The following is a 15,482-nucleotide window of genomic DNA, read 5'->3' as shown; positions in this document are numbered from 1 at the left end:
ATAATCTCTTCCCCTAGTGAAAATTCCAACTGCTTTTGAGAAGTCAGGAGAAAGAAATCAAGAAGCCATTCTGAAAGGGTTATAAATACACTTTAGCCAAATTGGGAGCTTGGGAGTAGGGGGCCAAAGGCAGACAAATTTCTGTCAGTTTGTTTTCCGACAGTTTCTGATATTCTTCATCTGCTCAGCCACATTTGATATTGGAGTGTTGGCAATTTCAGCTACTAATCAAGGCACACATTTGCAATCCTTCAGATCCCAACATTTTGCTTGTTAATATCACTTCAATAGCTGCTACATTGCCAGGACCCAGCACTGTCCACCATACCCTGATCTAAAAAGAAGCCTAGGATGCTGTGGTTCTTTCTGATGCTGCTTTTCTTGCCTCGCATAGTGGGCAAAGCAGACACTATGAAATGCTCAATGACCGATTCCCTCCCCATTCTACATGAATGGTATGAGGCAGGTGACCTTCACATTGGTGGGATTGCTTCACATATCATCTACTCTCTCTATGAAGTCTCCTTCAGAGAACAGCCATCACAGCAGCTCTTTGACACGGCATTGTAAGCATCCTTTCCCTATCTACATCTTCTTGGCTTGTGTGGTTCACAAAGAACAATGCAATGAATCACCAGGAAGCACAGGATTAATCACTCCAACCAAGGGCAGCAACGATTCAGGAAAGGGGTTTTTAAAACGTTATTAATAAAAGTTTGGATTTGGGTGGGTCTATGTCTAGGAAATAAGAACAGTTATGAAAATGATTTATTAAAAAAATAGAAACATATAAGTGCTAAAATGTTGTGGTGGGAAATATTTTGCAGTGTGCTGAGTTTTATATGTTTGTAAGCTAGAAAAAATGAACTCAAGACAGACTCCATGTTGGGTTCATAATAGACATTGACGAATGTGTTCAATTCATATTCTCCAAGTTTCGCCTCTTTTGAGTCTTAATATTAGTTTTCCCAAATCTGCACATCAATCTGATTTTTTTGATTAGTCCACATGAAAATTAACCAGCATCCGCAGCAGAATTTCTGATACCTTTTGTACGAAAAAGAAAATATTGAATACGATACACAATTTGGCAGGAAGCCTGAAATGAAAACAATGTTTCGTTGTTTTCTGCTTTCTGGGAAAGCTCAAAGGACAAACAAGTGGTGTTTCAAAACTATGCCTCAGGTTTCCTGAATTATATTTGAGCTGAAGAGGGAGGTTTAAATCACCCCAGAAACCTGACAATAAAATAATACAATTTTATTACAATCTAAATGAGTTGGAGGAAGAAATGACGACTTTTGTTGCATGCACATTTAATGCATTGTAGAGTTCTCCTCTGAAATTATACATGCACTCTCCATTTCAGTTTGGTGACAAAGTTCTATCAGCATGTCCTGGCCTTGGCATTTGCTGTGAAAGAGATAAATGAGAATCCCAGGATCTTGCCTAATGTCACACTTGGGTTCCATATCTATGACAGCTACAACAATGCAAAGATGACCTACCATAGCACTCTTGAACTCCTCTTCAAATCCTCTAAGTTTGTCCCCAACTACAAATGTGACAGCCAAAAAAATCTCCTAAGCATCATTGGAGGATATGGCTCTGATACCTCTTTCCAAATGGCTGAGATCATAGGCCACTACAAGATTCCACAGGTAAGGTCTACCGATGCGGGTTTGGGATTTTGAGACACCCCCCCCCGTGAAATTTTACTCTTGCTATTCTAGGAGTAAGTCTGTGTTTCAAAAAATGTAAGGGATATGGCAGACCTTGAACATGGGTTTAAACCCTGCAAGCTGCACCATGTGGAAATGGCAATTCAAACAGTTGAAGTGAATCAGAGTTATAGGCAGGTGCTTGTGCTTGTAGACCTGCCAAGAAAACCTAATCCCATTAAGTGCTTGTAACTTCAATATAGGATTGCTCCTTAATAATAATATGAAAAAAGAATGATGGGTGAGAACTCACAGAAAGTGTATAATATTACCCTAACATGGATTCAACTCTCATGAGATCAACTGATTGCTTCAATGAGTATTTGTTGTATCAAAAGACCTATATACACAAAAAATAATCTAAAACTAGTTCTACAGTATTTCTTAATTTCTTCCAGCTCATCTATGGCTCATTTCCTCCAGAGAAAGATCTCTCAAGTCTTACCCGTTCCTTTTACTGCATGGTTCCCAACTCAGCTCTTCAGTACACCGGGATTATCAGACTTCTTAAACATTTTGGATGGACGTGGGTTGGGCTCTTTGCAGACGATGGAAACAGTGGAGAATCTTTCTTGCATGACATAGAGACCTTGCTTAGACAGAATGGAATTTGTGCAGCTTTCACAGAGAGAATCCCACAAGAACCTCATTCAGATAGTATTGATGAAATGTATGAGACGTACTTGAGATTGTATGCACCGTTCACAGATAATACAGTCAGTACATTTATAATGTATGGAGAATCTGTGGTAATCGCATGGCTGAGAACTGTTATATTTATGCGAGATCCTGCAGATCAGGGACTTAGATCAATTAGAAAAGTGTGGATTATGACATCTGAGATTGATTTCATATTATTTGACTTTCAAAGGGGTTGGGACCTTCAGCATTTTGATGGTGCCATTTGCTTCACAATTCACTCAAATGATCCTCTGGGGTTCAAGGAATATCTTCAGAGTAGAAAACCTTATTGTAACTTGAGAGATGGATTTCTCATGGACTTCTGGGAGAAAGCATTTGACTGTAAACTTCAAAAATCCCATGTCTCAATAGAAGGCAGTGAAACCTGCACTGGGGAAGAGACTCTGGAGAGCCTTCCTGGGCCTCAGTTCGAAATGCGGATGACTGCCCACAGCTACAGCATCTATAATGCTGTCTATGTTGTGGCCCATGCTCTTCACGTCATGTACTCATATCGATCCAACTATAGATCAATTATGAGCAGAGAAAGGTTTGAACTTCTAGAAGTGCAGCCTTGGCAGGTAATGTGTGTGAACTGCATTCTTTCTGTTAGTTTGTTTCAATCCATCCATCGGTAACCACTATTAAGCATCTATTAATAATGACTGTTAAGCATCTTATTTGATGATGGTTTGTGGGTTCTTCATTTCTCCTGCTGTTGAGACTGAAAAGAATCTTACCTGCTACTGTCTCATGAATTTTCCACTTGCCATAATGTAATATCCCACTTTTTATATTCTGCATTTCTTAGATGATACTATCTAAACCAGGCACGTCCAACAGGTAGATCCTGATCTACCAGTAGATCACTGGGTGTCTGTGGTAGATCACTGCTAGATCACTGGCACCCCCCCAAAAAGCTAACCCAAAATTTCCCTCCTCCCTAAAAAAAGCTGAACAACTATGACCTGAAGTCCTAAACAAAAATGGGCCTTCCTCCCTCCTAAAAGAAGCTCAACAAGTTTGACCTAAACCCCCCAAAACAGGGCTTCCCTTCCTTAAAAAAACTCAACAGCTTTGACCTGAACCCCCCCAAAGGGGGTAGATCACTCCCAGTTTTTAACTCTATGAGTAGATCACAGTCTCTTGGGAGTTGGCCACCCCTGATCTAAACAATATCAGGTAGGAATGGTTGTTCTTGGTTTATTATTTCTTTCTATTCCACATAATTTAGGGTTGGTCAACTTTTCAGTGAGCTGAAAGAGGAGTGTATTTTTGTGAATACTTCATCGTTTTTTTTACTGGTGGAGAAATACAGAAGTTTATTCAGTCCTTTGCATATCCAATAACATATATCTCCTGCAAAACAAGCTCCATTACTTTCTGGTCTCCTTGTACGTTCTTCTCTTTCCACTAGATGCACTCATATCTTCAAGACATTTCCTTTAATAACTCAGCTGGAGAGACGGTGTTCTTTAATGAAAAAGGGGAAAGGAGCGGTGGATTTGACATAATGAACATGATCATGTTTCCAAACAATTCTTTCCTTCGCGTGAAAGTTGGAAGGGTAGAGGATCCTAGAGCTCTGGAAGAAAATGGATTCATGATCAATGAAGATCTAATTGTTTGGCACAGGAGCTTTAACAAGGTGTGGCATCTAGACTTTCTTGGGGATGGAGAGTGAGGGAAGTGGCTTCACAACTGGATGTGTCAATTGGATTCCAAGCACTCTCTTTCATAGAATCATAGAATCATAGAATCATAGAATCATAGAGTTGGAAGAGACCACAAGGGCCATCCAGTCCAACCCCCTGCCAAGCAGGAAACACCATCAAAGCATTCCTGACAGATGGCTGTCAAGCCTCTGCTTAAAGACCTCCAAAGAAGGAGACTCCACCACACTCCTTGGCAGCAAATTCCACTGCCGAACAGCTCTTACTGTCAGGAAGTTCTTCCTAATGTTTAGGTGGAATTTTCTTTCTTGTAGTTTGAATCCGTTGCTCCGTGTCCGCTTCTCTGGAGCAGCAGAAAACAACCTTTCTCCCTCCTTTATATGACATCCTTTTATATATTTGAACATGGTTATCATATCACCCCTTAACCTTCTCTTCTCCAGGCTAAACATACCCAGCTCCCTAAGCCGTTCCTCATAAGGCATCGTTTCCAGGCCTTTGACCATTTTGGTTGCCCTCTTCTGGACACGTTCCAGCTTATCAGTATCCTTCTTGAACTGTGGTGCCCAGAACTGGACACAATACTCCAGGTGAGGTCTGACCAGAGCAGAATACAGTGGTACTATTACTTCCCTTGATCTAGATGCTATACTCCTATTGATGCAGCCCAGAATTGCACTGGCTTTTTTAGCTGCTGCATCACACTGCTGACTCATGTCAAGTTTGTGGTCAACCAACACTCCTAGATCCTTTTCACATGTACTGCTCTCAAGCCAGGTGTCTCCCATCCTGTATCTGTGCCTTTCATTTTTTTTGCCCAAGTGTAGTACTTTACATTTCTCCTTGTTAAAATTCATCTTGTTTGCTTTGGCCCAGTTGTCTAATCTGTTAAGGTCATTCTGAAGTGTGATCCTGTCCTCTGGGGTGTTAGCCACCCCTCCCAACTTGGTGTCATCTGCAAACTTGCTCAGGATTCCCTCAAGCCCATCATCCAAGTCATTGATAAAGATGTTGAACAAGACTGGGCCCAAGACAGAACCCTGTGGCACCCCACTAGTCACTACTCTCCAGGATGAGGAGGAGCCATTGATGAGCACCCTTTGGGTTCGGTCAGTAATCCAGCTACAAATCCACTGAATGGTAGCATTGTCTAGCCCACATTTTACCAGCTTCTTTACAAGAATATCATGGGGCACCTTGTCAAAGGCCTTGCTGAAATCAAGATAGGCTACATCCACAGCGTTCCCTTCATCTACCAGGCTTGTAATTCTGTCAAAAAATGAGATCAGATTAGTCTGACATGACTTATTTTTCAGGAACCCATGCTGACTTTTAGTGATCACAGAGTTTCTTTCTAGGTGCTCACAGACTGTTTGCTTAATGATCTGCTCTAGAATCTTTCCTGGTATTGATGTCAGGCTGACTGGGCGGTAATTGTTTGGGTCCTCTCTTTTCCCCTTTTTGAAAATAGGGACAACATTTGCCCTCCTCCAGTCTGCTGGAACTTCGCCTGTTCTCCAGGAATTTTCAAAGATTATTGCCAGTGGTTCTGAAATCACCTCTGCCAGTTCTTTTAATTCTCTTTCATTGCTTAGTTGTGCTGCATGTCTATGAAACAGCCCGTGCTTTGAATGCAATAGAACCAGATAGTTGCTCCTATGTGATGTGGACAACAGTGCTATAGAGGAACCAATGGTGTGGCTGGGTAGAAAGCATCATCCAACTGGCAGACTAAGGTGCACGCGTGGGGAGTGACCCGCCCCGGGTGCCATCCCAGAGGGTGACATTGTGGCCGCCCCGCCCCCTCCGGGACACTCACCGCTCGCCACGCATCCCCAGGATGCTCGCCGCACACCGCGCATGCCCCGGGACATGCGCCACTTGCCGCACACCCCCAACGTGCTACATGCCCCCTAGGACCTGCGCAAGCCTCGCCCCCGGATGTACGCCACTGCCGGTGCTGGAGCAGAAAGCTTCGCCACTGCATCATTCCAGGCAAAAGTCACTGGGTTTATTGACTGGCCTTTCAAAAAAGAAAGAAGGGTGATTGGCCCTTGCATGATTGAAAAATAAAAATAAAAACAACTCCACAATTTCTTTTATCTCTAAGGGTAGTTGCTTCCCCTTTCTGTGTGCAACGAGCACTGCCACCTGGGATATCAGAAGAAAAGGAAGGAAAGAGAACAATTCTGCTGCTATGATTGTGTTCCATGTCCAGAAGGGAAAGTTTCAAACCAGACTGGTACGTTTTCCCGTTATATAGTTAATTCCTTATGAAGTCAAATAATTGTCAATTTACAAGTGTTAAATAAGAATGGTGTGTAAATAAGTTTCTGCCTCCCAGGCATACCTGCCAAGTTGCTGTCCTAGAAATAAGGGACCAGGCCAGAAGTAGCAGACCGGAAGTAGCGCTGCCGCCATTTTGGAACTGGGTGGAGCATGCTCAGAAGTGACTTTTGATGCTGCTTTGCCCAGTTCCAAAATGGCCACCGTGCCAGAAGTCGCACTGCAGCCATTTTGGAACTGGGCAGAGCAGCATCAAAAGTCACTTTTGACCATGCTCCGCCCAGTTCCAAAATGGCCGCCGCACCAGAATAAACTGGGGAAAAACAAAAAATTCTGTTTTTTTCAGCTAGGAACAGCTGGAAAATGGGGATTTCCCAGGGAATACGGGAGACTTGGCAGCTATATCCCAGGATTGCTCAACAAGCTGCAGTCGAATGTGTCCTAATAAGGGAGTGACCTCCATTGCACCCAGTATGATTTAATTACCCAAGATAAACTAAGCAACTACAAGCAAAAGAACAATTGAATAGTTGTTGAGTGGCATTGTTATACGACCATCAGCTCATTTGAAATTTGCAATAATTTGAGTAATTTTAATCAAAAAACTAAGGATATCTTCTTATACGCCACAGTTGCAGCAAGAATGTTAATTGCTGCAAACTGGAAATCTGGCAAACTCCCATCCATGCAGGAATGGATTCAGAAATTGATTGAATGCGCGGAATTAGATTGCCTGAAAAAATAAAGAATACACCAAAGCATGTATTCATATCAAAATGGGAAGTCTTAAAAATGTATTTAAAAATGAATATAGCAGTTTAAATTCTGTTGCAGCATTTGACTAATTTCAGTAGTAGCTTCGAGAACAATGTGAGACTCAAGATTAATATAGAAGCAGTTTAATAATGATAATAGTTTTTATCGGCAACCAATTTTCTACATCTGAATTAAGGAGTAGACGGGAAGTCATTTGTGTTTTGTATTGGGTTTGGAATGATTGTATTAACTTTCTGTATGGTACGGGTGTAAAGGGTGTATTTGTTATTTGTTCTTTTTGTTTCTGTAATAACTCAATTTTTTAAAAAATGAATTTTGCAAAAATTTGATCATCAAATTCTATCTCTTCCCATGTTTCATTCAGATCTTGACGACTGTTTCAGATGCCCAGAGGAAGAGCATGCAAGCAAAGACAGAAATGATTGCATCCCTAAGACAATAAACTTTCTATCTTACCAAGAGCTTTTAGGGATTAGTTCAGCCGTGATTGCTGTTTCCTTTTCCCTGATCTCAGCCTGGGTGTTGGGAACTTTTATTAAGCACAGAGACACTCCTATAGTCAAAGCCAACAACCAGGACCTCACGTACACGCTGCTCATCTCCCTCCTGCTCTGCTTCCTCTCTACATTGCTCTTTCTTGGAAGACCTAACACAGTGACCTGCCTCCTCCGACAACCAACTTTTGGCATTGTCTTCTCAATGGCTGTTTCTTGTGTGTTGGCCAAAACCATCACCGTGGTTGTAGCTTTCATGGCTACCAAACCAGGGTCCAAGCTGAGGAAGTGGGTGGGGAAAAAACTGAGCAACTCCATTGTCCTTTCCTGCACTGTTATCCAAGCAAGTCTTTGTACTGTATGGCTGACCACTGCTCCCTCATTCCCTGATTTAGACATGAACTCCGTAGCAGAGCAAATCATTGTGCAATGTAATGAAGGCTCCGTTTCAATGTTTTACTCCGTCCTGGGCTACTTGGGCCTCTTGGCTATTGCCAGCTTCATTGTGGCATTCTTAGCCCGCAAATTACCAGATACGTTTAATGAAGCCAAGTTCATTACATTCAGCATGTTGCTCTTTTGCAGTGTTTGGTTGTCCTTTGTTCCAACCTATCTGAGCACCAAAGGGAAGGATATGGTAGTGGTGGAGATCTTCTCCATCCTGTGCTCCAGTGCTGGGTTATTGGGCTGCATCTTTGCCCCTAAATGCTACATCATAATGCTGAGGCCTCAGATGAATAGCAGAGAGCAACTCATGAGGAGAAAGAATTGAAGGATTTTGTTGTATTTTTGTATGTGTAGAGTGCAAGTGGCTTAGGATGCAAGAGCCTACTGTAACAATTTAGGCAGATTTGTTTCTGGATTCAGTATTTCACCAAATCTGTTTCATAGCCATCCTCCAAATAATTTTGAACTTCCCATAGGTCTCCTCATATTTTGATTGATCCAGGGATACTGGGCTATGGAATGCAAGAATTTTTTGATTTGAACTGTTGGTCCTAAACACCATAGAATCATAGAGTTGGAAGAGACCACGAGGGCCATCCAGTCCATCCCCCTGCCAAGCAGGAAACACCATGAAGCATTCCTGACATATGGCTGTCAAGCCTCTGCTTAAAGACCTCCAAAGAAGGAGACTCCACCACACTCCTTGGTAGCAAATTCCACTGCCGAACAGCTCTTACTGTCAGGAAGTTCTTCCTAATGTTTAGGTGGAATCTTCTTTCTTGTAGTTTGAATCCATTGCTCCATGTCCACTTCTCTGGAGCAGCAGAAAACAACCTTTCTCCCTCCTTTATAGGACATCCTTTTATATATTTGAACATGGCTATCACATCTCCCCTTAACCTGCTCCCTGTTGCAATGAAGGGCAAATACCTGTCCTGTTTGGAGCATCTGGGTTTAAAAATGAGAAGGCAAGGAAACAAGGGGTTTCTGTGGTCTCTAGGAGTTGTCCAAATTCTGTAACAGTGGTGGATGATAATGCAGTAAGTTTTAAATAGAGGGCTGGTAGAGTTAAGTGGGCCAATGTAGAGTGCAGTGGTGTTTGTAGTTTGTAGTTATTTTTAATCTTATATACTGCGCTCCTGGTATGTAATGGCCAGTTTACCTGAAGGTTTATCAATACAGGGTGATTGTTGTTGTTGTTGTTTTAAAAAAACCCACTTTATTTTACCCTGTAATAATAATATTCTAAGATTTCGCTTGTATACATTACTCCACATGTTTTTTCCCTTGCAATGATTCATTTATGTATATTGATTTTCCTTTGCTACAATAAATTTTCAAAACTGAATAAACCTTTGTATCACCAATCTCTCACCCATGGGGTGGGGTTGTGGGGGTGTACCCAAAGAGCTCACTTATTACTCCAAACTTAAATAATAATAATAATAATAATAATAATAATAATAATAATAATAATTGGAAGGGGAAGTTGGAAGCTGTTTCTGTTTCATGGGATATGACAAAGAAGAGGGGTTGCCCACAGATGACCACAGAATGTGATCCTGTGGGCTTGGAAGTGAGCAGACTCGCTTGCCATGCTGAGTTGTTCCTGCCCATTTCCCTTAAAGGGGGTTTGCATGGTGTGTGTCATTGTGGGATCAATGCCTTTGCTTGTGTAGGCATGTGTAGCACCTGTTATGTCTTTGAGCAGCATTTTGCCTATGTATTGCTCTGATCAGAAAGCCCATCCTTGTTGGTGTAATGTGAACAACGGGTTATATTACACAGCGCTTGGATTCATGTCTTGAGGAGCTGAAAGAACTACAAAGGGAGTTCGACCATTCAAATATCAGGAGCATTGGTCTCTGCTATTGTGTTTTAATTATTGCAGCAGGTGAGAACACTGCTGGATCAAGGCAAAGGCCCATCTCTTCCAGCAATCGGTTCCGTAGGTGTCCAAAAGATGACCGTGGCAGACCCACAAAGAGGTAATGAGCATGGTCAACATTCTCCATATCCCTGCTGTAACAAAGTTGCCGCTGTTTCTGCCCCTGAAGAAGAAAAACATTGGGGGTGTTTTGAGGGGAGAGGGAGGGGTGGAAGGAAACCCAGACACAAAAATGGAACCTTTTGACTGCTGAACCCCTCGGGTTACCCTAGTGGCAGGAGGGGACTCCGGGGGGGGGGCAGCATGAAGAAGGAGGAGGATTAAGTCAATATGATAAGAATAAGATTTTGAATTAGAATAGAAAACCCGCCATAATCAATTGAAGAGGTTAGGAAATCCAGGAGGAAGAGAGCCGGGGAAGCCGCAAGCAAACTGTTAAGAGAATAAGACTTGGAATTTATATTTTTTCTTTTTTCTTTTTCTTTTTTCCTGTTTTTTCTTTTTTTTTCCTATCTGTTGTTTTGTTGTTAACTAAAGTGTTATATTGGAGAATTAGCTGGGGGACAAACCAAACCTCAGAGATCCTCCGCCTCTGTCCTCTCAGTGGCAGGGGGGGGGATGAGGGGGGAGGGGGGAGGTCAAACCCAGCTTAAAATGGACCCCTTTGTTTCCCAATGCCCATGGGTATCACTGGTGGCAGAAGTGGTCTTGTGGGTGGAAGGCAAATGAAGGGATTGAGCTTATTTTGTATGTTTTGTTTCTATAAAAATCAATAAAAATTATTATAAAAAAAGAAAAAAAGAAAAACATTGTTGGGGGGTCAGGTTTTAAGCACGGAAACAGAAATCCCAGTCTACAGTCCTAGTTCCAAACATGTAATTCCCCTTTAATTATCCAATCCACTTTAATTTGTTTCCCCTGGCGAAAGCTCCAAAGGCTTTCTAGAAGGCAGGAGAAAGAAATAAAACAGCAAGCCTTAAAGAAGATATTGATATAGAGCTGTGTCATGGAGAGTGGGGGAGCAGGGTTCAAACTACAGGTATGTTTCTGTCAATTTGATTTCTAGCAGTTTTGTTCATCTTGCTGGCCACACTTTAAATTTTTGGCATTCCCAGTGAGTATCAAGGTATATATTTGTAATCCTTCAGTTCGCAAAACATCGCTTGCTAATTTATCTTTTATAGGTGCGTTGCCAGAGGCAGGGATTACTCACCATAGCCTGATTAAGTCTGGGAATTCTGATGGGTGGACACAGGAGAGTCTCCATCTAGAGATGGATGGGATGAAGCTGTGGTTCTTTCTGATGATGCTTTTGTTGCCTCACGTAGTGGGCAAAATAGATAATACAAATGCCCCAATGCCTGAATCCCTCCTTGTCCTGCATGAATGGTATGAGACTGGTGACCTAGTTATCGGTGGGATTGCTTCGCATATCATTTACTTTTTCGATGAAGTTTTCTTCAAAGAACCGCCATCGCAGAAGCTCTTTGACATTCCATAGTAAGGATCCTTTCTCTCTCGGCATCTTGGCTTGACTAGTTGAAAAGATACATGTCTAGAAATACTAATATGTTGTTGTATGGCTGGGAAATTTTACATGTTGGTAACCTAGAGGAAAAAATGAATGCAGGCCAAGCCTCCATGCTTGTTGTATCCATCCTGACAAACATGAAGAGTAATAAACATTGGACACTGGGTTCAAAATAGAGATGAGCAAATTTGTTCATTTCATGTTGCTTAAGTTTTTCATTTTTCTAGTCTTAAGTTGAGTTCTCCACATATGCACATCAATTTGTTTTTTGTTTTGTTTTTAAAAGTCATAATGAAAATTAATCATCATCTGCATTGAAATTTCTCATAATATTGACATTTTTGGTACGTAATCTCACCTGTTATAAACATTCTTGCTGGACACCAGCTCACTTGGTAGATCTGAGTCGAAGGACTCTCTCACTCAGATAAATACCCCATTTGATAAAGGGTGGTATATAAATTGGATAAAGAATAATAATGCCCCCCCAAAGCCCAACATACTTGCTTTTACAAAGAAGGTTCAAATAAGACAGAACTGTGGTGTTTCAGTGTAATATGAAGGTTTAAATCAGCTCAGAAATCTGACCATATAATGAATAGATCCCCCCCCCATCTAAATCAGGGTATTCCAACTTAATGCAGTGTAGAATTCTCATCTGAAATTATAAATGGACTCTCCTTTCAGTTTGGTAACAAAGTTCTACCTCCCCCCCTTTTAATAAACTTTATTGTCTAAAAAGAAATTTATACAGATATGTCTTCGATATACAGAATGGTTTTCAATTCAACAAATTCATAGCAAAAACAAAAATTACAAAAAAGAATTATGTAAATAATATATAATCAAACACACAAAAAAAATTTTCGCAACGTGAATGGCTTATGACTGATATATCTCTTCCTGTTGTATCTTAACTATTCCAGACCTCCTAATTATACAATATCAGATTCTTTCAATGCCACGGGTTGATGCTTCTTTCTGTTTTTCAAACGTTACTCTATTTCTGCTAGTAAAGAATTGTTTAGATAGTACATTTTTAAGTACTTTTTATAGGCACTCCATTCTTTTGATATTTTTTGTGATGGTACTTCTCTTATTGAGTTGGTTAATTTTTCCAGCTGTAAATATTCAAGCATAAGTGCTTGCCATTCTACTACTGTGGGCAAGTTTTCGCTTTTCCATTTCCTTGCCACTAAGATCCTGGCTGCTGTTATTGTATATAGCAGTAGAGTTCTTGCTTCTTTCTTAATATCTGGTGGGAGTATGCTCAGAAAAAACATTTCCGGCCTTTTCTTAATTGGTTGTTTGAATAATTTTTTTAATTTCCTCATAAATACTATTCTACTATTTTCTAATATCTTGGCAGGTCCACCACATATGGTAGTACGACCCAATTTCATTCTTGCATCTCCAACAGTGTGGATTTGCCCCTTCATACATTTTGGCCAATTTGTGTGGAGTGAGATGCCAACGGTTGAACATTTTCATATTATTCTCCCGCAGACTATAACATGCAGTAAATCTCATGTCTTCTGCCCAGTCAGAGGAAGAAATGACGACTTTTGTTGCATGCTCATTTAATGCATTGTAGAGTTCTCCTCTGAAATTATAAATGGACTCTCCTTTCAGTTTGGTGACAAAGTTCTATCAGCATGTCCTGGCCTTGGCATTTGCTGTGAAAGAGATAAATGAGAATCCCAGGATCTTGCCGAATGTCACACTCGGGTTCCATATCTACGACAGCTACTACAATGCAAAGATGACCTACCTTAGCACTCTCAAACTCCTTTTCAAATCCTCTAAATTTGTCCCCAACTACAAATGTGACAGCCAAAAAAACCTCCTAAGTATCATTGGGGGATTTGGCTCTGATACCTCTTTCCAAATGTCTGAGATCATAGGCCACTACAAGATTCCACAGGTAAGAGTCACGAGTGTGGCTTTGTGATTTCCCACCCCCACAAATTTTACTCTTGCCATTCTAGGAGAAATTCTTCTTTTCAGAACATGAGAGGGATGTGACAGAGCTTAATCATAGACATTGGGTGGGTTGTTACCAAGTTCCAGGACATGGGTTTTAACCTAGAACGTTAATCTGTGAAACCTGTGAAAATTCTAGGCCAATGTTATTAAAATTCAGATTGTTGTAGTGAAACCGAGACCAGCCAAGAAGTTGCCATCCTACTTAGTGACTGTAACTTCAGTATAGGACTGTCCTTGTTGTTGTTGTTTGTTTGTTGTTGTTTAGTCGTGTCCGACTCTTCATGACCCCATGGACCATAGCACGCCAGGTACTCCTGTCTTCCACTGCCTCCCACAGTTTGGTCAAACTCATGTTTGTAGTTCCGAGAACACTGTCCAACCATCTTGTCCTCTGTCGTCCCCTTCTCCTAGTGCCCTCAATCTTTCCCAACATCAGGGTCTTTTCCAGGGAGTCTTCTCTTCTCATGAGGTGGCCAAAGTATTGGAGCCTCAGCTTCACGATCTGTCCTTCCAGTAAGCACTCAGGGCTGATTTCCTTCAGAATGGATAGGTTTGATCTTCTTGCAGTCCATGGGACTCTCAAGAGTCTCCTCTAGGTAGGTTTGATCTGGGTCCCAAGTCCATTAATTTATTTTTAATCTCAACGTTTCAGCTGTAAGCAAGGCAGTTTCTTCATCCTGAACCTGATCTAATAGTTTTATAGTTGTTGTGGACTGGTGTTAAATTCCAGAAGTGTTCCTTCTAAAGGGAACAACAGAGTCTTAATTGTGTTTTTAAGTGTTTCTTGTTGTTTTCCTGATAGGTTATAAATTATGTCTGCCATTGACTCCTGTCCTGCCACCAACTTTGGTTCCTCTGTTCTTCCCACCATTTTTCCTGCTTCTTGTCCTCATGAATGTGTTTGGATTTGCCTTCGTTCTTGGAGTTGGAAAAAAGTTTGTAAGATATTGTTTGTTGTTTTGGAATTTTAATTCATTCCTCTCAGTGTTTTGCAGGGTTAGGGATTGTCTTGCTGGTTTGGATCTATGACCAAGCCAATTTTGCAGGTGGCTGCAGAGGAATAATAGAATCATAGAGTTGGAAGTGACCACAAGGGCCATCCAGTCCAACCCCCTGCCAAGCAGGAAACACCATCAAAGCATTCTTGACATATGCCTGTCAAGCCTCTGCTTAAAGACCTCCAAAGAAGGAGACTCCACCACACTCCTTGGTAGCAAATTCCACTGCTCTTACTATCAGGAAGTTCCTCCTAATCTTTAGGTGGAATCTTCTTTCTTGTAGTTTGAATCCATTGCTCCGTGTCCGCTTCTCCGGAGCAGCAGAAAACAACCTTTCTCCTGCCTCTATATGACATCCTTTTATATATTTGAACATGGCTATCTTTTGGGGTTTTTTTTTAAAAAGTCTTTAATTCTTCTTTTAAAAGTAACAATGACTATACAAAGGAAAAACAGAAACAAACCATAAAGCACAAAGCACACAAATTACAAAAAATACAAAAAGAAAAAAGAAAAGAAAGAAGAAGAAGAAGAAGAAGAAGAAGAAGAAAATACAATGATTAAATACATTAGAAAAAATGGCTATCATATCACCCCTAAACCTTCTCTTCTCCAGGCTAAACATACCCAGCTCCCTAAGCCGTTCCTCATAAGGCATCGTTTCCAGGCCTTTGACCATTTTGGTTGTCCTCCTCTGGACACGTTCCAGCTTGTCAGTATCCTTCTTGAACTGTGGTGCCCAGAACTGGACACAGTACTCCAGGTGAGGTCTGACCAGAGCAGAATACAGTGGTACTATTACTTCCCTTGATCTAGATGCTATACTCTTATTGATGCAGCCCAGAATTGCATTGGCTTTTTTAGGTGCTGCATCACACTGTTGACTCATGTCAAGTTTGTGGTCTACCAAGACTCCTAGATCCTTTTCACATGTACTGCTCTCAAGCCAGGTGTCTCCCATCCTGTATTTGTGCCTTTCATTATTATTTTTTGCCCAAGT

General features: G+C 41.2%; 1 protein-coding gene across 1 annotated transcript; it reads left to right on the top strand.

Moving 5' to 3' along the window:
• Positions 1-423: 423 nt before the first annotated feature.
• On the top strand, positions 424-8,404 carry LOC118078101 (vomeronasal type-2 receptor 26-like). The gene is made up of 6 exons (XM_060281384.1): positions 424-566; positions 1,370-1,661; positions 2,120-2,983; positions 3,820-4,050; positions 6,191-6,317; positions 7,503-8,404. The coding sequence occupies exons 1-6, from the start codon at positions 424-426 to the stop codon at positions 8,402-8,404; spliced, it is 2,559 nt and encodes an 852-aa protein (XP_060137367.1).
• The last annotated feature ends 7,078 nt before the right edge of the window (positions 8,405-15,482 follow it).

Source organism: Zootoca vivipara, chromosome 13 (genome assembly GCF_963506605.1).
Source record: "Zootoca vivipara chromosome 13, rZooViv1.1, whole genome shotgun sequence".
Lineage (NCBI taxonomy): Eukaryota > Metazoa > Chordata > Lepidosauria > Squamata > Lacertidae > Zootoca > Zootoca vivipara.
The sequence above is the reverse complement of the archived record's forward strand: the minus strand, read 5'-3'. Positions and strand labels throughout refer to the sequence as shown.